General features: G+C 43.0%; 1 protein-coding gene across 2 annotated transcripts in view; it reads right to left on the reverse strand.

The window, feature by feature from the left end:
- The window catches only part of cntnap2a (contactin associated protein 2a), a 1620024-nt gene that overhangs the window by 392188 nt on the left and 1201641 nt on the right, over positions 1–26195 (reverse strand). For both annotated transcript variants that reach the window (XM_068005678.1, XM_068005683.1), the window contains exon 14: positions 6314–6470. In XM_068005678.1, coding sequence (XP_067861779.1) covers positions 6314–6470 — 157 coding nt within the window. The remainder of the gene's footprint in view (positions 1–6313; positions 6471–26195) is intronic.

Below are 26195 nucleotides of genomic sequence, written 5' to 3' on the forward strand. Positions count from 1 at the left end.
GTTTGGATCTCTCTTCCGCAAACAGCAATTGATACTAGCTCAATTGCTAAATTTAAATCGGAGATAGATAGCTTTTTGGCAATCAAAGGTATTAAGGGCTATGGGCCAAAGACAGGTATATGGAGTTATAGGAACATAGGAACATAGGAACAGGAGTACGCCATTCAGCCCTCGTGCCTGCTCGTGCCTAAGTTAGATCACAGATCAGCCATGATCTTATTAAATGGCGGAGCAGGCATGAGGGGCTGAATGGCCTACTCCTGTTCTTATGTTCCTATGGACCAGCCATAATAAATGGCAAATTTCCCAGAGAGCCATACAGGTTTGTAGTACAGTAGGAGTTCATTCAGTCCATCATGTCTAAGCCAACTCTTTTCTACAGCAATCCACAGCTAATCCCACTGACCAGCACTCTCTCCATAGCCCTGTGTCTCCCTTTGCTCCAAATATTTATCCAATTTACCTTATAAAGATTCAATGGTTTCTGCCTCAATCACTCTTCCCTAGCCATTGTCTCAGGTTGAGACAGACTTTGCAATCCCGGCAGCCTATTCAACCCTGAGCTGAGCTTCTGACCCCATATCCTCTTTATTACAAAGACCGCCTACTTCCACCTCTGTAATATCGCCCGCCTCTGCTCCACCTCAGCCCATCTGCTGCTAGCAAAAGAACAACAGTAGCAAGATCATCACCTCAGAGTTCCCCTCCAAATAGCACATTATTCTGATTTGAACATTCTTTCCTTGTTGCTGGTGAATATCCTGGAATTCCCCCCCTTAACACCATCCTGGGAGCACCACCGCAACAAGGATTGCAGTGGTTCAACGAGAAAGCCTTGTAGGTCATGGAGAGGCTTCGAGTGGCCAACAAATGAGCCACTTGTTGTAGAGTACCCTGGTTCTGTTCTGCTCATGTAGCCATGGTTTTGATATCACAAGATAATTACAGATGACAAGATAATGACATGTTAGTTCATCCATCCAGAATGGCCTTAAAGTCCCATCAATGCACCAGCCAATTGGTTCTTAAATGATGCCAGGATTCAAGTGTCCACTATTCCATTTGCTTGTCCATTCCAAGTGTTCACTCTTTGTGTGAAGAAGAACTTCCTGATATCATCAACAACAGCAAATTGCTTCTATATTAGACATAAACACATCCCAAGCTACTTCACAGAGGTGTAATCAGTTAAAAATAGATGTCAAGCCAAAGAAGGAAATATTAGGAGATGTGCTGAAAGCTTCATCAGAGGTGGGTCTTAAGAAGGATCTTAAAGGAGGAGAGTGAGATGGAAGGGTTTATGGAGGCAATTTCAGAGCATGGAGCCTAGACAGCTTAAGAAATGGCCACTAGTGGAGGGGCAAAGGGAGTATTGGATGCACAAAAGACCAGATGTTACAGAGATAGGAAGGGATGAGGCCATGATGGGATGTTAACACGAGGATGAAAATTTTAAAATGGAGGCTTTGGAGGACTGGGAGCCAATGTAGGTAAGCAAGGACAGGTGGGCGGGACTTGATGTGGGAAAGGATATGGACAGCAGAGTTTTGGATGAGCTCGAGTTTATGGAGGGTGGAATATGGGACACCAGCCAGGAGAGCATTGGAATATTCTAGTCTGTAGGTAACAAAACCATGGATGAGAGTTTCAGTAGCAGATAAGGTGAGGAAGAGACGGGCAGTGTTACGGAGGTGGAAGTAGGCGGTCTTTGTGATGGAGCGATAGAGGTGGTTGGAAGCTCATCTCAGGGTCAAATAGGATGCCGGGGTTGCAATCAGTCTGGTTCAGCCTGAGACAGTGTCCAGGGAGAGGGATGAAGTCGGTGGCTCGGGAATGGAATTTGTGGCAGGGGCTGAAGACAATGGTTTTGGTCATCCCAATGTTTCATTGGAGAAAACAGAAGCTCATCCAGGACTGGATATCAGCCAAGCAGTCTTATAACACAAAGGCACTGGAGGGGTCGAGAGAGTGACTCACCTTCCGACTCCCCAAAACCTTTCCACCATCTACAAGGCACATGTCAGGAGTGTGATGGAATACTCTCCACTTGCTTGGATGAGTGCAGCTCCAACAACACTCAGGAAGCTCGACACCATCCAGGACAAAGCAGCCCGCTTGATTGGCACCCCATCCAACACCCCAAACATTCACTCCCTTCACCACCGGCGCACTGTGGCTGCAGTGTGTACCATCCACAGGATGCACTGCAGCAACTCGCCAAGGCTTCTTCGACAGCACTTCCCAAACCCGCGACCTCTACCACCTAGAAGGACAAGGGCAGCAGGCACATGGGAACAACACCACCTGCACATTCCCCTCCATGTCACACACCATCTCGACTTGGAAATATATCGCCATTCCTTCATCGTCGCTGGGTCAAAATCCTGGAACTCCCTTCCGAACAGCACTGTGGGAGAAGCTTCACCACACGGACTGCAGCGGTTCAAGAAGGCGGCTCACCACCACCTTCTCAAGGGCAATTAGGGATGGGCAATAAATGCCGGCCTCGCCAGTGACGTCCACATCCCATGAACGAATAAAAAAAAAGGTGGTGATGAGGTAGAGCTGAATGTCGTTAGCATACATGTGGAACCTCACCTTGTGTTTTCGGATGATGTCACTGGATGCAGCATGTAAATGAGAAATAGGAGGGGAACAAGGATAGATCCTGGGCGGGGGGAATCTGGAGGTAACGGTGCGAGGGTGAAACGAGAAGCCATTCTTTTCCAGCAAATAACCCCAATATTAGAGGGAAGGTCATTGATGAAGTAGCTGAAGAAAGTTGGGCCGAGGATACTAAGTTCAGGTTTGACCGATTTAAAAAAAAATGTTTTATCGCAATTGAATACCTGAACTTTAATGACGAAACCACTGAATTATTCAAAGAATTGCTATAGCCCCAGACATGCGCAGAAGCATGTATTCTTGTATACATGGTAATGAACTGCCTTGACTGTGGGAGCATCATGTTTCCTTTGAAAAGGCTGAACTATACATTAAAATATTCACAGCCTTTGGCTTGCCAACAACATTTTTATTACCCTTAAGTGACCACATCCTTTTAAATTTACCCATCAGAAATTATTTGTTGCCTCCCCAGAAAGCTCCCAATGCCAGGGCCAATATTGACAAAGAGTTTGACTGCACTGTGCAAATGAAGCTAGCTCTGCAAAATCAAATGGATCAGGCTCATTAACAGTTGAGCGGCGTTAATTACATACACCCAACTAATGCCTAATTGGAGGCCTAATTGGAAAATCACCCAAGAGAAACCACTGATGATTTTGGGATTAGAAGCTCCTCCCTCATGGAAATAAAATTCACATCACACAGAACTACATGAAGCAGCTACACCATCCTTTAAATATTTCACAACCGTTTTCCAGCTTGTTTTGAAAGAATTTACAGAGGTAAATGAAGACAAAACTGCCATATTAATGTTATAGGATTTCATACCATTCATGGTGAATTGTGACAAACATTTCTCAGAGGCTGACGTCTAAATGAATTATAACGTGTGAGTGAAAGAATTCCAAAGTAGCTACTTTCTCAACGGTTCAGTGGACTATTGGTACTGGACCATACACCCAGGAGAGCACTTGATTTAATCCTATTCTGGGCCGATTTAGTTACTCTCTGTAGGGACTCAACAATTGGCCTCAATGCTCCTGAGCTACAGAACAGAAAAAGAAAATCAACCAGTGATTTATGATCACTATGCAGTAACCCTGCTGGAAAGCGAGTGTGAACATCGGAACAGAAGTGGGACATTCAGCCACTCGAGCCTGTTCCACCATTCTATCAGATCATGGCTGATCTGTACTCCTAAATGGCCTAGCTCTAATTTTAAGGTCTTCCCATGTTTTGGAAACCCCCACCAGAGGAAATAGTTTCTTTCTATCTACCCTATCGAATCCTTTAATCATTTTAAATACCTCAGTTGGATCACCCCTCAACCTTCTAAACTCAAGGAAATACAAACCAAGTTTATGCAACCTGTCCTCATAATTTAACTCTTTAAGTTCCGGTATCATTTCAGTGAATCTGCCTATAACCCCTCCAAGGCTAATGTATCTTTCCTGAGGTTGGGTGCTCAAATCTGAACGCATTACTCCAGATGGGATCTGACCAAGGCTCTGTACAACCAAAGCATCTCGTCCTCACTTTTGAATTCCAATGCCCTTGAAATAAAGGCTAACATTTCATTGGCCTTTTTGATTACTTTCTGTACCTGTGCTCTGGCCTTTAGAGATTGGTGTACATTGTCACCCAAATGCTATTGTTTCATGTGTGTGGATATCAGGTGACAACAGGTTTAGGCACGGTCGTGGTGTGTGCCACAGTCAAATAATTAGCTGGCACTTTGTATAGGCTTACACAAGAATGGGCATTTGGGTGGGGTACTGTCACCTGTGGAACTGTACCCCAATATGAGCCATACCCTGACACAAGTCTGTACTCCAACATGAGTCCGTACCCCAACATGAGTCCGTACTCCAACATGAGTCCGTACCCCAATATGAGTCCGTACCCCAATATGAGTCCGTACCCCAATATGAGTCCGTACCCCAATATGAGCCATACCCTGACACAAGTCTGTACTCCAACATGAGTCCGTACTCCAACATGAGTCCGTACTCCAACATGAGTCCGTACTCCAACATGAGTCCGTACTCCAACATGAGTCCGTACCCCAATATGAGCCATACCCTGACACAAGTCCGTACTCCAACATGAGTCCGTACCCCAACATGAGTCCGTACCCCAACATGAGTCCGTACCCCAACATGAGTCCGTACCCCAACATGAGTCCGTACCCCACGTGCCCCATACCCCACATGAGTCCGTACTCCAACATGAGTCCGTACTCCAACATGAGTCCGTACTCCAACATGAGTCCGTACCCCAACATGAGTCCGTACCCCAACATGAGTCCGTACCCCAACATGAGTCCGTACCCCAACATGAGTCCGTACCCCAACATGAGTCCGTACTCCAACATGAGTCCGTACCCCACGTGCCCCATACCCCACATGAGTCCGTACCCCAACATGAGTCCGTACTCCAACATGAGTCCGTACCCCAACATGAGTCCGTACTCCAACATGAGTCCATACCCCACATAGTCCGTACTCCAACACGAGTCCGTACCCCAACATGAGTCCGTACCCCAACATGAGTCCGTACTCCAACATGAGTCCGTACCCCACGTGCCCCATACCCCACATGAGTCCGTACCCCAACATGAGTCCATACCCCAACATGAGTCCATACCCCACATAGTCCGTACTCCAACACGAGTCCGTACCCCAACATGAGTCCGTACTCCAACATGAGTCCATACCCCACATAGTCCGTACTCCAACACGAGTCCGTACCCCAACATGAGTCCATACCCCAACATGAGTCCATACCCCACATAGTCCGTACTCCAACATGAGTCCGTACTCCAACATGAGTCCGTACTCCAACATGAGTCCGTACTCCAACATGAGTCCGTACTCCAACATGAGTCCGTACTCCAACATGAGTCCGTACTCCAACATGAGTCCGTACTCCAACATGAGTCCGTACTCCAACATGAGTCCGTACTCCAACATGAGTCCGTACTCCAACATGAGTCCGTACTCCAACATGAGTTCTTACTCCAACATGAGTCCGTACCCCAACATGAGTCCGTACCCCAACATGAGTCCGTACCCCACGTGCCCCATACCCCACATGAGTCCGTACTCCAACATGAGTCCGTACTCCAACATGAGTTCTTACTCCAACATGAGTCCGTACTCCAACATGAGTCCGTACTCCAACATGAGTTCTTACTCCAACATGAGTCCGTACTCCAACATGAGTCCGTACTCCAACATGAGTTCTTACTCCAACATGAGTCCGTACTCCAACATGAGTCCGTACTCCAACATGAGTCCGTACTCCAACATGAGTCCGTACCCCAATATGAGTCCATCCCCCAACATGAATCCATACCCCAACATGAATCCATACCCTGTATGACCCTGTACCCCAAAGTGAGTCTGCCTTCAGGAAAGGAGGGCAGAAAATTGAGGAGAAAAAGAATGTCAATATCAACTATTGAGATATTCAATTTATTCTTTAGGCAAGAAACTCTTTTGAAAGAACCTACAGCAAATCTCTAAAGAATCTCTGGGGAAGAGTGCATTTAGGATGTTATTTCACATTTTTAATGGAGATTTGGGACTTTCACACGTTTGAGGCATGAATTCTGTTGTCTGTGAAATTACAAGTCATCGCCACAGAATTAAGCATAAAATGTGATAATAGTTAGTTTACTCACCACTGTTTGGCATCAGCATCACAGTTGCAGTAATACTTTGGATTGGTGCAATTTCGCTCAATCCCACACGCACATTTCTGTATTCCGGGACCAGAACCTCCCCAATAATAATACTTCTCGTTTCCTCTTCCTATCCACCAAGTATATGGATTGCCATCTGCAAAAAGAACATCACAGACACACTAAATAAATGTTGATAATTAACCACTGAAGCCTTTATTGTCTGTCCTACCAGGAACATTTTCACTGGGCTAGTACCATAAATAATAATTGTCTTTTGCAATGCTATTATCAAACTTGACTCTATTGTTATTACATTACACTCTTTGGGAACCAAGCATGTTGCATTCTACACTGGGATGTATGCTATGGAGAAGTCCTGTAACACAGACATAAACAAATGCAACATTACAAGGTTGAGAGCCAAATTTCAAGTTTTTAAGAGACATGCAAAAAATATTCGGTTGGAGTTTTGCAAGGCAGTAAATAATTGAGGAGTTAGGATGCTCTGCCGCTCCCTCCCACAAAAAGCTGGTAAGGCTAGGTCAATTCAAAATTTCAAAACTGAGATTGATAGATTTTTGTGAAGCAAGCATATTAAGGGTTACGGAACCAAGGCGGGTAGATGGAGTTAAGATGCAGATCAGCCATGATCTAATTGAATGACAGAACAGGATTGAAGGGCTGAATGGCCTACTCCAGTTCCTATGCTCTCACAAACCCACAGGAGTGCTTACATGAGGCCATAACAATTCAGGAGTTGTTTTTCAGCTGAAACGTACCCCAGTTCAGAGGTTACCTTATAATATAGAAATTTCATATTACGATAGGAAAGTGATTTCATAGCTGAGGAGTGCATAGTTAAAAATGAGGCTTTCTTAAAGCATGTTCAGAGCCATTTTTGAGTTTATTAAAAAAAACATTTTTTATGCTGATATAATCGTCTGTGCAGATTTTAAAGTATTGAAAGTATTTTGAAAATGGACACCATTATGTGTTAGGTAAAGAGGGCATTATGGCACAGGTGATAAAAATGGTCAGGTATTTCAAGCCAGATGACAAAAGCATATTTTAATGTGTGCTACTAAAAAATGATAAAGCATTCGTGTATTATTTTTTAGTATTACAAATTGAGAACTCCATCGTGATAGTGTGGCTAAATATATATGAATAACCTGAAATGTATGGTTAGAAGCATTTTAAGATAAAAAGAAATAATTTGCATTTATAAATTTATCTCATCCTTGGGCCATCCCAAAGCACTTTGCAATCAAAGGATTACTTGTTTTGAGTCACTGTCATATGTAGGAAAATATGGCAATCAATTTATACACAGCAAGATTCCATAAATAGAAAATGAGTGAATGACCAGATTAGCTGTTTTTGGTGGAGGGAAGAATGCTAGCTAGGACATGAGAAGAATTTGTGGACTTCTATCAATTGTGATTATGAGCTCTTTTACATCCACCTGAGCTGGCAGATGTGGCCTCGGTTTAATGTCGCATCTGAAAGACGGCAGGTCCGGCAATGTAGCACTCCCTCAGTACTGCACTGAAGTGTCAGCTTAGATTACGTATTTGTAGTAGGGCTTGTACCCACAACCTTCTAACTCAGGGGTGAGAGTGCTATTAAATGAGCCAAGCTACAGAAAATGACAATGTCACAACAGCATTATTGAACCCCAATAGGAAACTGCGGCAGATTTGAAACTGAAGGTTGAAACAATCAGGCAGTGCTTCCATACAGCACTGTGGACAGATAAAATATATACATATATCTTATATAATCCTCAATTGTTCAGGAAGTGCACACACACACACACACACACATACTTATTTCAAACTTGATATGAATAAATACATTCAGATTCAACACTAAGTACACAAGTCGATTGCTTTAACATGCATGAAACGTTAAAGCAGCATTATTGCTAGTGATGCAGCTACATGAAGCATTATTGTGGAAGTTCACAATTATCTCAGTGTGGTGTGTTTACATGCTTTGCTTATGTTTTGTTAGAGAAATTTCTTTAAAACATTTTTAAAGAATACATTGGGAAACATATGGTTCCCCAATTATAGCATGCATAGCATGAACAATGAGTTTGAATATGTCCTCTGCTGTTTTTTTGGTACCTACCAACAATAGATGTGGTTCAATTTTTAATACAGATATATGAGCCTACAGCTTGTTGCATTATTCAGGGATTAACTGTGGGTCACGGAACATTTTTGTGAGCAACAAAGCTTTCTGGCTTACTCATAGTCTCGCTGTTGCCACTCTGGGTTAAGATGTGGCCCATATCTCTCACATAATGGGCCAGTATTGTAATGTACCTCCAATCTGCCCAGCATCTTACGTGATGCTTTAGGATGCCAATAATATGCTCAAAAGTGACCCTGGTGGCTGAATGGTCCTCACTATTTCAAGGCTTAGGTTCTGTGGCTGTTACAACTTTGTAATTAGCCTCGGCTGGAGAGGGTGGAATGAGTCCCTGGGAAATGGGCATTGATCTGCATGATATTGCACTGATGATCACAAACCAGCTGGAGGTTGAGAGAGTGGAATGCCTTTCTGTTCATGTAGGCCACATTATAGATAGAGGCCCTCCTGGCCAAATGAATGTAATCACCCCCTTACATTGAGCGAAAGCCAGCAATGCAATAGAGTTGTGCTACCTACACTTCCAGAAAGTTTCACATGGAAGGCTATTGGTTAAGCTCAAGGCTTGTAGGGATTCAGGGCACATTTTAAGTATGAAATTGGCTAGAGCATAGAAATCAGTGAGTACTTGGTACAGGAAATAACTTGGGGTGGGGTGGGGTGGGGCAGGGATTACTGGGTGGGATGCCTCAGGGATTAGCGTTGGGATGACTACTGCTTTTAATTTACTTAAATGATGGACTCATTCTCAGTCTTTGAGGCCTCATGAGGAAAGACTGGAAGAACTTGGATTCTTCATTCTTGAAAATAAATATCCCAAAAATGGGACCTTATGGATATATATATATGATTGTAAATGCTATGGAAAAGGTAAATCCTAAAAATTACTTTAAATTAAATAGCGAGAGTAGCACAAGGGGTCACAGGTTTTAACTAGTACGAGGATATCAGCAAGCTTTTCTTCACACACAGAGCGATCAACACCTAGAATGGACTTCCGGATAGAGTAGTGTAGGCAAAAGGTCTGCAATCATTCAAAAAACCAATTGGATGCTACAATGGGGTGATGTTAGGATTTCTCTGGATGGATGAATTAAGATGGGCCAAATGGCCTTCCTGATCTGTAGTTATCTTGTAATCTTACGAACCCTTTCTTGGTGCTCATGATGCTTAGTGAAGAATGTTATGAAGGTGTTAGGCTTTCTGAAAAAAGCATCAGTCACCTCATTGAGGGATCTGTGGCCAGCATATCCACCCCCAACCCCAGTGGAAAACTCGTTATGGCTCCTCTTATGGGTCATGACCTATCATTTTCGGGTCTCATCCAGTTTTCGGCATGTTTTGCAGCCCATTTAACCACAGGCCTGAGGAAATTTTCCAAGTTAGTGCTAACTGTGCCAACATTTATTGACTTCATTGATTTAAAGTTGGATCACTTTGGGACCAGTGATCATAATTCCATTAGTTTTAAGATAGCTATGGAGAAGGATAGGTCTGGCCCAAAAGTTAAAATTCTAAATTGGGGAAAGGCCAATTTTGATGGTATTAGACAGGAACTTTCAGAAGTTGATTGGGAGAGTCTGTTGGCAGGCAAAGGGACGTCTGGTAAGTGGGAGGCTTTCAAAAGTGTGTTAACCAGGGTTCAGGGTAAGCACATTCCTTATAAAGTGAAGGGCAAGGCTGGTAGAAGTAGGGAACCTTGGATGACTCGGGAGATTGAGGCACTAGTCAAAAATAAGAAGGAGGCATATGACATGCATAGGCAGCTGGGATCAAGTGGATCCCTTGAAGAGTATAGAGATTGCCGGAGTAGAGTTAAGAGAGAAATCAGGAGGGCAAAAAGGGGATATGAGATTGCTTTGGCAGATCAGGCAAAGGTGAATCCAAAGAGCTTCTACAAATACATAAAGGGCAAAAGGGTAACTAGGGAGAGAGTAGGGCCTCTTAAGGATCAACAAGGTCATCTATGTGCGGAACCACAAGAGATGGGTGAGATCCTGAATGAATATTTCACATCGGTATTTACTGTTGAGAAAGGCATGGATGTTAGGGAACTTGGGGAAATAAATAGTGATGTCTTGAGGAGTGTACATATTACAGAGAGGGAGGTGCTGGAAGTCTTAACGCGCATCAAGGTAGATAAATCTCCGGGACCTGATGAAATGTATCCCAGGACGTTATGGGAGGTTAGGGAGGAAATTGCGGGTCCCCTAGCAGAGATATTTGAATCATCCACCGCTACAGGTGAGGTGCCTGAAGATTGGAGGGTAGCAAATGTTGTGCCTTTGTTTAAGAAGGGCGGCAGGGAAAAGCCTGGGAACTACAGACCAGTGAGCCTGACATCTGTAGTGGGTAAGTTGTTAGAGGGTATTCTGAGGGACAGAATCTACAGGCATTTGGAGAGGCAGGGACTAATTAGGAACAGTCAGCATGGTTTTGTGAGAGGAAAATCATGTCTCACGAATTTGATTGAGTTTTTTGAAGGGGTAACCAAGAAGATAGATGAGGGCTGTGCAGTAGACGTGGTCTACATGGACTTCAGCAAAGCATTTGACAAGGTACCGCATGGTAGGTTGTTACATAAGGTTAAATCTCATGGGATCCAAGGTGAGGTAGCCAATTTGTATACAAAATTGGCTTGACGACAGAAGACAGAGGGTGGTTGTGGAGGGTTGTTTTTCAAACTGGATGCCTGTGTCCAGCGGTGTGCCTCAGGGATCGGTGCTGGGTCCGCTGTTATTTGTTATTTATATTAATGATTTGGATGAGAATTTAGGAGGCATGGTTAGTAAGTTTGCAGATGACACCAAGATTGGTGGCATTGTGGACAGTGAAGAAGGTTATCTAGGATTGCAACGGGATCTTGATAAATTGGGCCAGTGGGCCGATGAATGGCAGATGGAGTTTAATTTAGATAAATGTGAGGTGATGCATTTTGGGAGATCGAATCGGGCCAGGACCTACTCCGTTAATGGTAGGGCGTTGGGGAGAGTTATAGAACAAAGAGATCTAGGAGTACAGATTCATAGCTCCTTGAAAGTGGAGTCACAGGTGGATAGGGTGGTGAAGAAGGCATTCAGCATGCTTGGTTTCATTGGTCAGAACATTGAATGCAGGAGTTGGGATGTCTTGTTGAAGTTGTACAGGGCATTGGTGAGGCCACACTTGGAGTACTGTGTACAGTTCTGGTCACCCTATTATAGAAAGGATATTATTAAACTAGAAAGAGTGCAGAAAAGATTTACTAGGATGCTACCGTGACTTGATGGTTTGACTTACAGGGAGAGGTTAGACAGACTGGGACTTTATTCCCTGGAGAGTAGGAGGTTAAGGGGTGATCTTATAGAAGTCTATAAAATAATGAGGGGCATAGATAAGGTCGATAGTCAAAATCTTTTCCCAAAGGTAGGGGAGTCTATAACGAGGGGGCACAGATTTAAGGTGAGAGGGGAGAGATACAAAAGGATCCAGAGGGGCAATTTTTTCACTCAAAGGGTGGTGAGTGTCTGGAACGAGCTGCCAGAGGCAGTAGTAGAGGCGGGTACAATTTTGTCTTTTAAAAAGCATTTGGACAGTTACATGGGGAAGATGGGTATCGAGGGATATGGGCCAAGTGCAGGCAATTGGGACTAGCTTAGTGGTATAAACTGGGCGACATGGACATGTTGGGCCGAAGGGCCTGTTTCCATGTTGTAACTTCTATGATTCTATGATTCTATGATTATGCACTTTAGCATGCAGAAACCTCTTCAAGGGCAGAAATATGAGAAGGAGCTTTGGGAAGCATTGGGAAACATGCATTACAATGCACTCTTTATTTTACTGTCCCATTTCATACCAGCGTAAGCCTTTATAACAGCAATTTTTAGGCTATATCGTTTACATTTCATTTGATAACGGTAGGGGTGAGTGAACCAGCTTAATTGGGTTTTTTGGATCAATTTAATTGAACTGATCCCCACCCTCCAACCAATTGAATTTGAACCCAGATCTGAGCGACTAAAAGTGAAAGTAAACAGCACAACTGGAAACCCAGCTCAACTTCATCTTTTCTGTTAGGTCAGGTTGAATTTCTTGCTGAAAGAAAATTCAGCAATTTTTCAGGAAATTAGAACCTTGCCTCAATCCTTCAACCTTGTTTGGGATTGACTGGAACTGACCAAGCCCTTATTTTTCCGCTAAGAATGCAAGAAACTGTAAAGATGGCATTTCATTACAACTGCTATGAAATTGCAGTGTCCTGCACGACCCTGAGCTAAGCTTCAAATCCCACATCCTATCCAGCACCCTTATTTTTCACCTCCGCAAAACTGACTGTCTCTGCCCTTACCTCACCCCACTTCCACTGAAATCCTTATCCATGCTTTTGTTATTTTAAACTCAACTTGATTGCCATGCTACACTCTACCACTTCAACCTTCTCCAGCTCTATGTTCTAGCCTATGTCTTTCGGTTTTCTGTCTCTAGCCTTCTGCACATCCTTTCCTTCACTCCACGAACTGTATCAGAGCCTTCAGCCTGGAACTCTCTCCCTAAACATGCCCAGCATGCTACCTCTTTTCTCACCTTTAAAAGCCTTTATCTTACCACAATCTACTTGTCATAGAATTGGTTCTTGTTCATTTCTTTATAATTTCCTCCTGTTTGTCGTAAAAATCCATTTATTGCCATAATTGTTTCTACATTTTAAAGCCACTCAGCGATTCACAATGAACCTGCATTTGATTAGTAAATGCTTTTTACATATAATCCTACTGTGATTTTTCTCATCAAAACCCTATTAACACATTAACAGGTGGATAGCTCCAATAATCCTTTCAAGTCTGTTTTGCAACATTTCTATAGCGATACTTATTTTTTATTTTGACTCATGACAATGCTTATATTTCTTCACTTCTTGTACCATTTTTCTAAAAGCCCGGTGAACGTTAGTTTAGTAACAATAATACCTCATTTAGACTTTGGAATTCACGGTCATATAAACACCTTTAACTTAGCAAGGCATCCCAAGGTGCTTCATAAAAGGGGAATAGCAGCAATTTGGATACTGAGTAGAAATTGCAAGAGGATTTGAAGGGTGATCAAAGTTGAGGTTGAAGATTAGGTTTTGAGAAAGTTTTTGCAGGTAGAGATACCACCTAGTGATGTGGGTTGGCTCTCTGCCTCAGCTGCTAACAGTGAAGAGAAATACAGAGGGCCTGGACTGTGGGAACTCCTGAATGTAGGGAAGCCCCACCTTCCCCTATGCTAATGGCCATGTTTGGGGGCAGGCAGAGGCTCTGCCCCCACAAGGCCATTCCATAAACTTCAACAATAGGCCGGGGTCTAGTGTATCAGGATTCCTATTGAGTTGCTGGCCCTTCCAGTGGACTCCTGCTGCTGTTGTGGCAGGAGTATGTTGGAAAGATTTTTAGGGCCATGATCTTGAGTGTGGGCAGTTGCTTCTGTCTTTCTAGGGGTGCTCTGAATCCACCTTCATTGTGAATAGGGTAAATTCAGAGCCCTTTACAGCTGCACTCCATTGCTTCAGCACGCTTGCTGGAAGCAGCCCCACAACATGGATGGGGTATAACAGGACTCATAAATAAGCCATGGTTAGGGTATGTGATTTGTCACAGTGCGATATTCCAGCTTGGAGAGAATTGGGGGTAATTTTAACTTTTATCACCGGGCAAAAAGCGGGTGATAGTGAATCGGCAGCCTTTTGCACATTTTCATTGGAAAAGAAATCAGGCGATGTGTAAAACGGGCTGCTGATTCGCTATCACCCGTTTTTCGCCTGATGATAAAAGTTAAAATTAGGCCCAATGAGTGAGTGTAACGTCAGCACACTCAGTGCACAATAGCATCACAATTGGTACACTACTTCAGCGACAGAGTGGGTTGGCCGAGTGGCAATGGGGAGAAAAGCTGTCATGGAGAGCATGAAATGAGAGTGACACTGACATAGCCTGCGAGATGCTGCAACTGCCCCTTCGAATTTTGGCGTTTTCTTTGCTGCAACAAATGATGCGCATGAGCTCTTCTATAAAGAACAGTCAACAGAACCATGGAGTAAGAGAAAACACTAGCAGCAATCATGCACAAGTATTGATTCAGTAAATTTCACAATCTGTGAATGACAATTTAATTTCCCCATTGGAAGGGTCCAATTTCTGATCCTAAGACCACATGTCAATGTTGTATGAACGATCATTCTCTTGTCAGGTTCAAAGTTATTGCTGCAGATATGAAATGTGTGTCACCAGTTCTCCAGCTCACACGAGCTGTCTCTGATGAGAATTAAGTAATAAAATCTGTCAGCCTCCCTTCAAATCTTGGAACCTCTTGCAGTAAAAGAAAATGTTAATCCAAAAGTGACGAAAGATAGCAATAAAAATCTTCACTTGCTTTCAAATGACATGAAGCAACAGTGCTTGACTATCTTTGCCCTACAATATTCAAATCACGTGTATTTGCAACTGAATTTAATGCCTTCAGCAGCACTCTGTTCCAAGTGACTGTTTGTTGTGCAATATCAAGTTACAATTATTAATAATGCACCCAGATTATATAGAATACAAAGTTATTTCCATTTTCCCCACACGTAAATGAGATATGATAAATTGTCTCTTCTCTTTATACTGCACAGGCATGAAACCCATATCTCAGTTGCTAAGCAGTGCAATTTTGTAGAATGAATGCCTGATGCTCATTTTTCAGCGGAAGGAAACCATTGCCCACCTTGTTGGGTAAGGTTTACTGTGTTTATCCATTTTAAAGGGAAGCAGCTTTTGTTAAAAAAAATGTATTTATATGGTAATTCGCATAATGACACCTTGCAGAATATGGATTTGTCTTGTCAATTCAGTTGCAGACACCTCTCAAACCCATTCCTGGGGAACTGCTTCACTGCCAACCTATTCCATTGCCAGTTATTAGTTGCGCTGACAAAATAAAGATGAATGGATTATTAGATAAAATAGCTTGCTGCTAGTGATTCCATTTAATAGTCTCTAAATATTTTTCAGATGAAACTAGCTTCTTCATATGGGCATCTATTGGCCCATGTCAAAGTACTGTTAAATTCCACAGGTCAAAGCTTAGGGTTCGACCGCCTATATTAGATCTTATATTATACCCCATTTCACTGTATAAGATTGGGGTCTGAAGTTTATTGTTAGTTAATATAATCACCATATCTATAAATGAAGAGGGAGTTGTATAGTGCTTTTATGATGCACTGATGTTAAGATTGTTTATTGGATCAAAATCAACATAGCACATTAATACAATTGCTTTACCTACAGGAGAATTTAACTGGACCAGCCATATAAACACTGTGGCTACAAGAGCAGGTCAGAGGTTGGGTATTCTGCGGCGAGTGACACACCTCCTGATTCCCCAAAGCCTTTCCACCATCTACAAGGCACAAGTCAGGAGTGTGATTGAATACTCTCCATATGCCTGGGTGAGTGCAGCTCCAACAACACTCAAGAAGCTCGACACCATCCAGGACAAAGCAGCCCACTTGATTGGCACCCCATCCAACATTCTAAACATTCATTCCCTTCACCACCGGCGTACTGTGGCTGCAGTGTGTACCATCCACAGGATGCACTGCAGCAACTCGACAAGGATTCTTCGACAGCACCTCCCAAACCCGCAACCTCTACCACCTAGAAGGACAAAAGCAGCAGGCACATGGGAACACCACCACCTGCATGTTCCTCTCCAAGTCACACACCATCCCGACTTGGAAATATATCATCGTTCTTTCATCGTCGCTGGGTCAAAATCTTGGAACTCCCTTCCTAACAGCACTGTGGGAGAACCTGCACCACATGGACTGCAGCGGTTCAAGGCGGCGGCTCACCACCACCTTCTCAAGGGCAATTAGGGATGGGCAATAAATGCTGGCCTCGCCAGCATCGCCCACATCCCATGAACGAATAAAAAAAAATGTTGAATAGTCTAGTAATAAATTTATATTGCACAGAACCCCTTCAGATGCTGTTGTACTTCTCTCCCAGCACTGTGAGATTCACCCGACTTATGTTGCAGGGTGAATTCCATAGGACCTGCGGCAACGTAAGGAAGAAAATACTTTGATTTATATAGTACCATGTCACACTCTCAGAAACATTTCAAAATGCTCCATATGTAATGAATTACTTCGAATATGTGTTGACTGTTATGTGGGCAACAGAAAAACAACAGTGCATGCAAAATCTTGCGCATTCACGGTCACAATTGTATCATTTATTTCTGGTTACCAGATCTCCCCTGTAGGTCACACCATCAGGGACCGTTCTTTATATTGCTGCACCAGATCTATTGCCCCTGGTGAATGCAGGGGGGGTGGTGGAAAGGTTGTTCTCCAAACCACTGGAGGCCAATAGTACCACCTTACTTATAGTACAGTGCTGCTGCCAAGGTTGTGGCCGCTGGCAGTGACAACATTGCAAAATCGCAAGTCTAATTTGGTATTAACTGGCAGCATCACTCAGAAAGGATGATTGGTGGAAAATGGAACATTTTATATTGTGGAAATGGTGGGGAGGGGGAGCTCTTCTGGGGTTGGATTCAGGGCTGAGGCACATTGCTGGGGCATAGTGGAAGGAGCTGTATTGTGCAACTGACAGTGCTATACTAGATTATAGTCACACTTTTGTGCACCAACTTCCTTGAATGGCGAGCCGAAAACGGTCCAGCGTTAACTCTCGGGAACCAGGAGCTGTGGGAGAGGTGAAAGGATCGTTCTCTCCCCTCAATCTATCAGGTTGCAGCATCCTTGACAAGCCGCGAAGAGTCAAAACCAGGAAGTGAAAGCTGCAACAGTAAAATCAATTGTAAAAACACTTAGAGAAAGCAAAATAAAGAGAGGGTAAGAAATATCGAATTAAAGAGACGGAAAGAAAAGGTAAAAAAAATTAAAAAATATATATATTTTTAATTGTCCAACAACTATTAAAATCTCAACGAATGAGCCTACACATTTTTAAAATTTAATTTTCAGTGCTGTTAAAACTTAGTTTAGACCGAAAAAAAACTCAGTGTACCCGTTTTGTGGTGAGATTAGTTTGTTTCCAGCTGGGCAGGAGAGCAAGTTCGCACTGGTCTGTTGATTCCAGCTGGCGAGTTTCCTTTAACACTAAGCTTTCAGTTCACCTACAAACCAGGAAGAGCAAGTTCTGGATTTCTGCATTTGACTGCACATGTGCAGTCGCCGACACTTGCTCTTCGATTTCGCCCACTAATAACAGTCAGCCTTCACTGTTATTTTAAAAGCAATTTCCGGCCCAATACAAAATATGTGCATAAAATCAATCCCAATCACTTACAGCAGTGCAGTATCCAGGCGTGATTGACAGAGGAATTACCCAATCATCTCCATTCTGGCCGGGACTTGAGGTGTCACTATATAAATCTATGGAGCAGTGAGCGCCGTTCGTTCGCCATGTGGAGCAATTTACGGGCTGTTATGTAATGATCCTCCATGAAAATATAAGAAATAGGAGCAGGAGTAAGTCAGAAGGCCCCTCGAGCCTGCTCTGCCATTCAATCAGATCATGGCTGATCTTCAACCTCAACTCCACTTTCCCACCCGATCCCCATATCCCTTGATTCCCCTAGAGTCCAAAAATCTATCTATCTCAGCCTTGAATATACTCAACGACTCAGCATCCACAGTCCTCTGGGGTAGAGAATTCCAAAGATTCACAACCTTCTGAGTGAAGAAATTCCTCCTCATCTCAGTCTTAAATGGCCAACCCCTTATCCTGCAACTATGCCCCCTAATTCTAGACTCTCCAGACAGGGGAAACAACCTCTTAGCATCTACCCTGTCAAGCCCCCTCAGAATCTTATATGTTTCAATGAGATCACCTCTCATTCTTCTAAACTCCAGAGGGTATAGACCCATTTTATTCAACCTCTCTTCATAGGACAACCCTCTCATCCCAGGAATTAATCTAGTGAACCTTCGTTGCACCGCCTCTAAGGCCAGTTTGGAGACCAAAGCTGTACGCGATACTCCAGGTGAGGTCTCACCAAAGCCCTGTACAATTGTAGTAAGACTTCCTTACTCTTGTACTCCAATCCCCTTGCAATAAATGCCAACAAGCCATTTGCTTTCCTAATTGCGTGCTGTACCTGCATGCTAACTTTTTGTGTTTCTTGTACCAGGACACCCAAATCGCTCCGAACACCAACATTTAATAGTCCACTTACTACATTTTGCTGGAGAAATAATCAATTTGTATTATGTAACTATCCTCCACTCACTGCACTTTGCTGGAGAAATAATCCTGCTGCACTTGGGAGGCTCTGTTTGCTGTAGTTTCAGAGATTCTGTAAATGAAAACCACAAATCCCGCCCCACCTCCAACTCACTGGCTAACACAATGGTGTCAATATTCACTCTGATCCTTAATCTTGGAGTGCTTAATGCTGACACTGATTAAATAAATGGGAAAAATTTTCCAATCTCAGCACTAATATTCTTAACCTTAACAAGCATAAAATGTATCCTCTACTTCCCAAAAAAGAACAGTGCTTTCCATTTATTTGTATTTAAATATGCCAAAAAGATATTGTGAAATAACTGTAATATTCAATATTGAACTCAAAGGTATGCATATATAAGGGATTTTACCAAAATACTGACTGTTTTCACCTGGTTCATTACTGACAAAATAGAATTTTTACTGGGCTTCAGGATGCAATAAATTCATTAAAATAATGTATTGTAAACCTGCATAAAACCTAACTTGAATTCTCGCTTGACCAGTCGGTTTATTTTTGACACGGTGCTAATTTGATGGAGATAAAATACAGTGCGTCTCTCATTTGTTAAGCAGACAGCAGAACAATTTACAAGCAACAGTTTTATGTAAACAATAGGGTTCTGAATAGAACTCATTTTACCTGACTGGGCCTCATTTACATACAAAATAATGGGAGAAAATTGAAACATTTGCCTTGTACTCAAAATAGAAAAATCAGCTGATCGCAATAACCCCATCTGATATCCCCTTTACATTAGTGTTATCAATTGCAGTCAATCTTTGATGGCAGTGCTGCAATGTAAATGAGGAAATCTCTTAAAGACCCTCTGATGGCACAGCACTGATGGTGGGAAATATAAATACAGCCTCTGGTAGCAATGACAGCCATTTTTAGGGGCCACAAATGGACTGAACACTTAGGTTGCCTGTATAGTCAAGAATTGCTTCTTTTACTTCTGGCTTTTATCCACTGGGATGCGTATATGCAGCTGTTTGTGTTTGGTGCTTGATGCATGGATTATGCCCTGCATTGTGAATGCTGCAATTCTACCATGCAATGTAAAGTGAACATGAGACATGAGCCTAGAAATTGTTGTTTATTGCCTAATCACAGGCACATTGAGTTACTAAAAGTTTCCGAAAGATCTCTTGTTGGTTTACTCCCAATATTGCAAAATTGTGAGAATGCTTTTCCGCATAGTGGAACAGCCAATGATGATAGCATTACTAAATCCGCGAAATCAACTGTAGAGCTGCAATTAGGAGTCAGTTAAGTACCTGAAATATTACACAGAATTATATGGAATAATGATCTGAGAATTGCATGGGCCTCGTTTTATCTGCACTCTGCTGGAGATTAGCCAAATGTAACACCCCTATTCAAGCACAGAAACAGGCCATTCAGCCCAACTGGTCCATGCCGATATTTATGCTCCACACGAGCCTCTTCATCTAACCCTAATAGCATAACCTTCTATTCCTTTCTCCCTCATGTGCTTATCGAGCTTCCCCTTAAATGCATCTTTTAAATAACACTGGGAAATTGAAATAGCAGAACATTGCTGTAGATCTGGGCATTACCGACTGAGAAAAGGCAATTTGATTGGTCAGGAGCTGCAAGACCTTCTGCAGATCACAGAGAAGACACACATATAAAGGGGCTAATGCCCATAACCCCAGAAGTGCCTGCTGTACCAGGAACGTGAGGAGGTAACAAAGCAGGCAGCCACCACAGTCGCAGATGTGGCTGACTCATGAAGGCCCTGACAATGCTCAGTCAAGGAGGTTTGGAATCCCAGCTGTCAGTTAAACCCCGCAGGCAGACAACACACTGACATACAAGAGAATCACTTAAAAGGAGTGACAGGTTAGATGTCAACATCCGACACAAAGCACCAGCGCCACAGACATTGACATCATTCGTACATCACTCAAATGATTCAATAAATGTTATACCCTTAATGCATTTAAGAAGCAACTTAAGCTGATCAATGAAGCTCAGGTACAAATGGTTAATAAACTCATACTACATTTCTAGGTGCGCTTTTTTTGGCATTATTATGAAAATAATGATCTGATAATTGCATAGGCCTCATTTTATCTGCACTCTGCTGGAGAGTATCCAAATGTAACATCTCTATTTAAGAAGAGAGACGATGAACTGGTGTAGACCAGTTAGCTTAACGCATCTTCCACCTGCCCCCTGCTTCCACTGGAATTTATGGTGTACTTTTAAAAGGGACAAAATTTGGGTGTACCTGAGCCCCGCCCCAAGTCCGAACCTCCTCTGCAAGAAATCCACTATTTTTATCTGCGAAAGATTGCTCAGTGTCTAGCCTATAGTGTATATGGATATTCAATATAAATCTCGCAAGATAGTTATTAAAATTCAGGCATATAAGAAGAAATCAAGTAACATAGAAAGAAAGATGATCGACAGAAAGGAAATAAAGGTTGAGGGCTAATGGGTGCTGCTTGGATTGGAGAAAGGTTGGAAGTGGTGCACCCCAAGGTCAGTGCTGGATCTTCTTTTGGACTTGATAAATATAAATGATTTAGACTTGGGCATAGAGAGCATGATATTGAAATTTGCAAACATGAATATAGAGGGTTTAGCAAACACTGAGGAGGACTGCAGAAATTTTGGGAGGGTACAAACAGGTTAGTAGAATGGGCACACAGGTTAATATGGCAAAGTGCGAGATGATGCATTTTGGGAGGAAATACAAGGCAAGGCAGTATACATTCAAAGAAAAGATGCTGAGGGGTGTGAAGGAATGGGGAGACCTGAATGTGCAAATACGTAACTGCATGAAAGTATGAGTGCAGATAGATAAAGCCATTAAAAAAAAAGTGCTGAAAGCGTTTTGGGGGTAACTTTCAACTGTGACAGGGGTGGAAAACTGGCAGTGTCGGATCGGCTGCTCGATTTACACCACACCCGATTTTCCTTTCCATTAACGTCAAAGTGGGATTCAAATGAATTTCCATGTTTACAGGTCTGTCACCCTTTTTTGTCATTAAACAGGATGTGAACTGGATTCAGAATCCACTGATGATTTTTCAAATAATTACACATCCAACAACTATAATAGAACTATCATTGTTGACTCGTATCCAAATGCATTTTATCTGAAACATATTCCTTCATCTGAATTCAAATTTCCTTCACTCACACAGTCACTAGTTAGCACTGCATTATGCTGCAGCAAATATAAAAAAAGCCTTTCAAATGTCTGCCAGATTTATCAATCTTTAATATTAATGATTATACAATGCAATTATAATTAATATATTGCTTCAGATGTTGCAGAGTAGAATTAAATATTAATGACCTCTGATTATGCTTTTAGTAATTAAACTTTAGTATAATGTAGTATTAATAGTAATAGAATGTAACTATCACTTTCTTACAATTAGATTGTGACTTAAACTGCGTATTTTTTTTTCCGTGAATAAACAATTTTATAAACATAATTGATCTCCCATGTGTCTTTCTTCCTGTAACTGCCTCTTGCTCATTCCCTTTCTCTATTTCCTTCCAGTTCCCTCTTTCAGCCCCCCTTTCCATCTGTCCCTTTCTTTGTACAGCGTTCAGTTTTGGTCCCCTCATATGGTGGATAATAAAGAGATTATGGGAAAAGTTCAAAGGAGGGCCACAAGAATGATTCCCAGCTTTAGAATCATAGAATCGTTACAGCACAGAAGGAGGCCATTCGGCCTGTCGAGTCCGTGCCGGCTCTCTGCAAGAGCAATCCAGCTAGTCCCACTTCCCCGCCCTTTCCCCACAGCCCTGCAATTTTTTTTCTTTCAAGTACTTATCCAATTCTCTATTAAAAGCCACGATTAAATCTGCCTCCACCACCCTTTCAGGCAGTGCATTAGTTACAAAGTGACTTAAAAAGCTGGATCTATTCACTTTAACTGGAAATTCGGGGTGATTTGATGGAGGTATATAAAATAGTTAAAGGACTAAGGATCGTGTTTCTATTGATAGATTGGGGAAGACAAAGGTCAAGCGTATAAATTACACAAGGGTAGGGTGAGATTATGGGAAAACTGTGACTTATCCTCCAATAATATTTTCTGAACGTTGCCAACTGCCGTAATGTACAAACAAAATGTCTTTTTGAAAGGGTGTTGGTTGCCCAAAGTAATTATTTGGTGACTGGCATTTCACAAGCTGTTTTTGAAAATGGCATCTCCGTCTGCTCCTGTGTTATTCTACTTTATATGAGCTGCCTATATTAACATAAATCTGAGGGTATGTTTTAAAAACAGTTTTTTATTTGCCAATTGTATTTTCTCCTCTCCTGAAGATGTTCATTTCTTGGTAGGTAGGTTCCATGGGCACTGGTCACTGTCCAGCAACTCACCCAAGAGGTCATTCTTCAACTGTGAGCCTTGAGAAGGAATATTGTCAGGTTATTTAACTGTGGGAGCAGGGAGTTACTACAGCCGAATCCTCTTCCCACCCGATGTCCATACTGGCAGTTCCATCCTAATTGCTGGATAGTAATCAGGAATGGCAACCCTGGCCAATTTTCCTCTCCTTAGCTCATGTGCACTTGAGACCAACTGCAGCACCTTGATTGCTGCTCCAGTTGAGATCACCTAACTGATCACAGGTTGGAGATTGAACCTGGGTCTTTCCCGAGGCAGTTGCCTCAGCTAATTACTGGATAAATTCACTAAGCTATCAAAGGAGCCAGCCCTGGTGATTTATAAACCATATGCAATGCTAATGAATAATGAATATCACTTTTCTGTAGTTCCCAGCAAATGTTGTCAGAGAAAAGTGGATCAACTTCTCTCACTTGTAAACGTGGCAAATGGTTTTGCATAAAGTGTTGCGAAATAACAAGGTGTTTATCCAATTAAGGAATGTACAATCAAATGAAGAGTTTGCAGCAGTACGCTACTTATAATGAAATCAAAGGTAGAGGGTTGTACAAGAGCAAACACAATGGCAGTTTGGAAGGAAATATGGGGGAGGGAATACCAAAGAGGGTAATTTTGCTTTTGGCCCGTTGGATCTCAGGGAACCTCAGGCGGGGAAGCTGTAAGCTGCTTTGTCTTACAAAGGCAGATTGGGGCGGGTGTGGCTGATACACTCCTGCAGGCATTGACAGCATGCCCCAGCCATGCAAATAACCACATCCCCAGAATTGAGACAGAATCTCTGGCCTGAGGCCAGGGCAGATGGAAGTTATGCTGTGCTGCACTTATGCAGGTGGAGCGGACCCCCAGAATTTTGAGACCATCACATCTGGCAGCAGGGAGGGGATTGAAACTGGTGGCTGAGGGAGAAGTTAGATGCGGCCGCTGGAGTGGGATCAGGACTGGCACCTGGAGGTGGATTGGGCTGGTACCTAGCAGGGGAATTGAGATTAGCAGCTGGAGGAGGTTTGAATGGGCAAATCAGGTCTAGGGTTATCAGCTTTTGCCAAGTTCAAAAATGAACAGGGGCTTAGGTAATGTAGTCAAAAAACAGTTTGCCAATTCTTTAAGACTCACATTAAATTCCCTACCAACCACAATGTTTGTATCCACACTTTTTATGCATCATGGAAGACAATTTTTAACTCATCCCAGCCCTCCCCAGCAATCCTAACGAGTTCCAACAATTAACAATTCTTTTAAAAGACGCAAAAACATCCTCCCCAAATCAGGAAGCAGACCCTTTTCTTGTATATTTAGATTGGTATCGTTGTCTGCTGCCTGGTCCGAACTGGGATAATTCAAGAGTTTGAACCATTGAATTGAATACTGTGTTGATTTCACGTTTGCATTGCCACAGCATGGGTATCACATTTGACTTATTTTGCTTACAATAGTGGGCTCAGATGACACACACTACTCCGTGCCTGTTTGAGACTCGCTCAAGAGAGTATGCTGGCAGTCTGCGTGCACAGAGGAACACACCCCTGCATGAGCAGTGTGCTTTTCTACACTGATGGAACTGGGACTAGCAACAAGAACAGGATCTGTATTGGCAGCAGAATGGCCAATGGGACTGACAGTGAGAAATGTGTGACTCTGCTGTGGACTATCATGGAGGCTCATGACGGCTGCAGTTGGTCCATAGGTCATGCAATGAGCATTGCCTATATTAATAGGATATTCCAGGCCCTCCTGGGGCCTTTCCTCTTTGTCTGCCTGTGGTAGCCCCAAATGGAGGGGCGCTTGAAGAAACGTGGCTTGTGCTGGGGCTCGTTGCAGAACAGAATGTCCCCGGGGCAGAAACAAACCGACCGGAGGAGATTTTTAAACGCCCCCTCCCCCACACAAAAAAACTGCAGCGCGTTCCAATTGCTTCAAACTGCCGTTAATTGGAGCACTTTCTGGATCCTTTCGGAAAGGCAAGTTTGGAACCCACTGAACAAACTTCAGGCCTTGAGGTCCTTTGGCTGCTGGTCTCAAGCAGCAGCCAGAAAGCCCTGATGCCAGCGGCCAGGAGGGCAGCTGTAGGTCTCTCAGGCCTGCAACAGCGCTCCTGCGTCTGCCCCGATCCCAGCACCAGGCCCTGCCTCCAGGAAAATGGCCTGCAACCAGGAATATTGCAGCCACTCCTTCTCCAGGAAGCAATAAAGAAGAAAATCTGCCCTTCTATTTACACGTGAAATGAGACTGAAAGACGATAATGACTGGGGAAAATGATGATGAAAGTCTTCACATTATTGCACGCTCACTTTGCTGGCTGCATTTGTAATGGTCTCTGGAATGTTTAGGCACATGTGATGCTCTTTTATCCTGTTACTCCTTATATTATTATTGTAGGAAGGTGCCTTTCCTGGACCGAGTTGCAATCAAGAAATTATTTCCTCGATATAAATGTTACACTGGTTTCCATCTCCAATGTGTGTTGTCAGAATAACACATAATATGATGCCATGCCTAGAGGGTTTGTTATGTGAAATGCAGTGTGTGCCAATGTGGTAAGTGTGATCGGTATTACTGTATGATGTCTCTAAATTCATCAGTATAACATGTACTCATTTGAATTGACACATTGGCCTAGGCTTTCTGGCCCCATTCATAGAATGATGCAGCACAGGAGGCGGCCATTCAGCCCATTGTGCCTGTGGGCATTCTGTGGGTTTTCTGGCAAACGTGGGCCGACTGGGGCTGGAAATCTGCTCATGGATGTGCTCTGCTACTTCCCCCACACCACTTCCGCACCCTCCTCCCCATCCCCCACCACACACTCTTTTCCAGAGGGTGACCTCGGTAGAATGTGCTTGGATGGGCACCTATAAATTAAATTAAAATGAGGGACACACAGTCTGTTAGGTGCTGGTGTTCAGTGTTAAAATTCAGAGGCAGGAGATTTGGATCTTTCCCTGCACAGGTCCCTGGAGCAGCAAAACAAATTTAGGCATTTTATAAGCAGCACCGAGGCTGCCTCCCTCTGTGGCAGTCCCCGTAGTCCCACTGCTGTAACTTTGTGC

Source organism: Heptranchias perlo, chromosome 2 (assembly GCF_035084215.1).
Source record: "Heptranchias perlo isolate sHepPer1 chromosome 2, sHepPer1.hap1, whole genome shotgun sequence".
NCBI classification, from domain to species: domain Eukaryota; kingdom Metazoa; phylum Chordata; class Chondrichthyes; order Hexanchiformes; family Hexanchidae; genus Heptranchias; species Heptranchias perlo.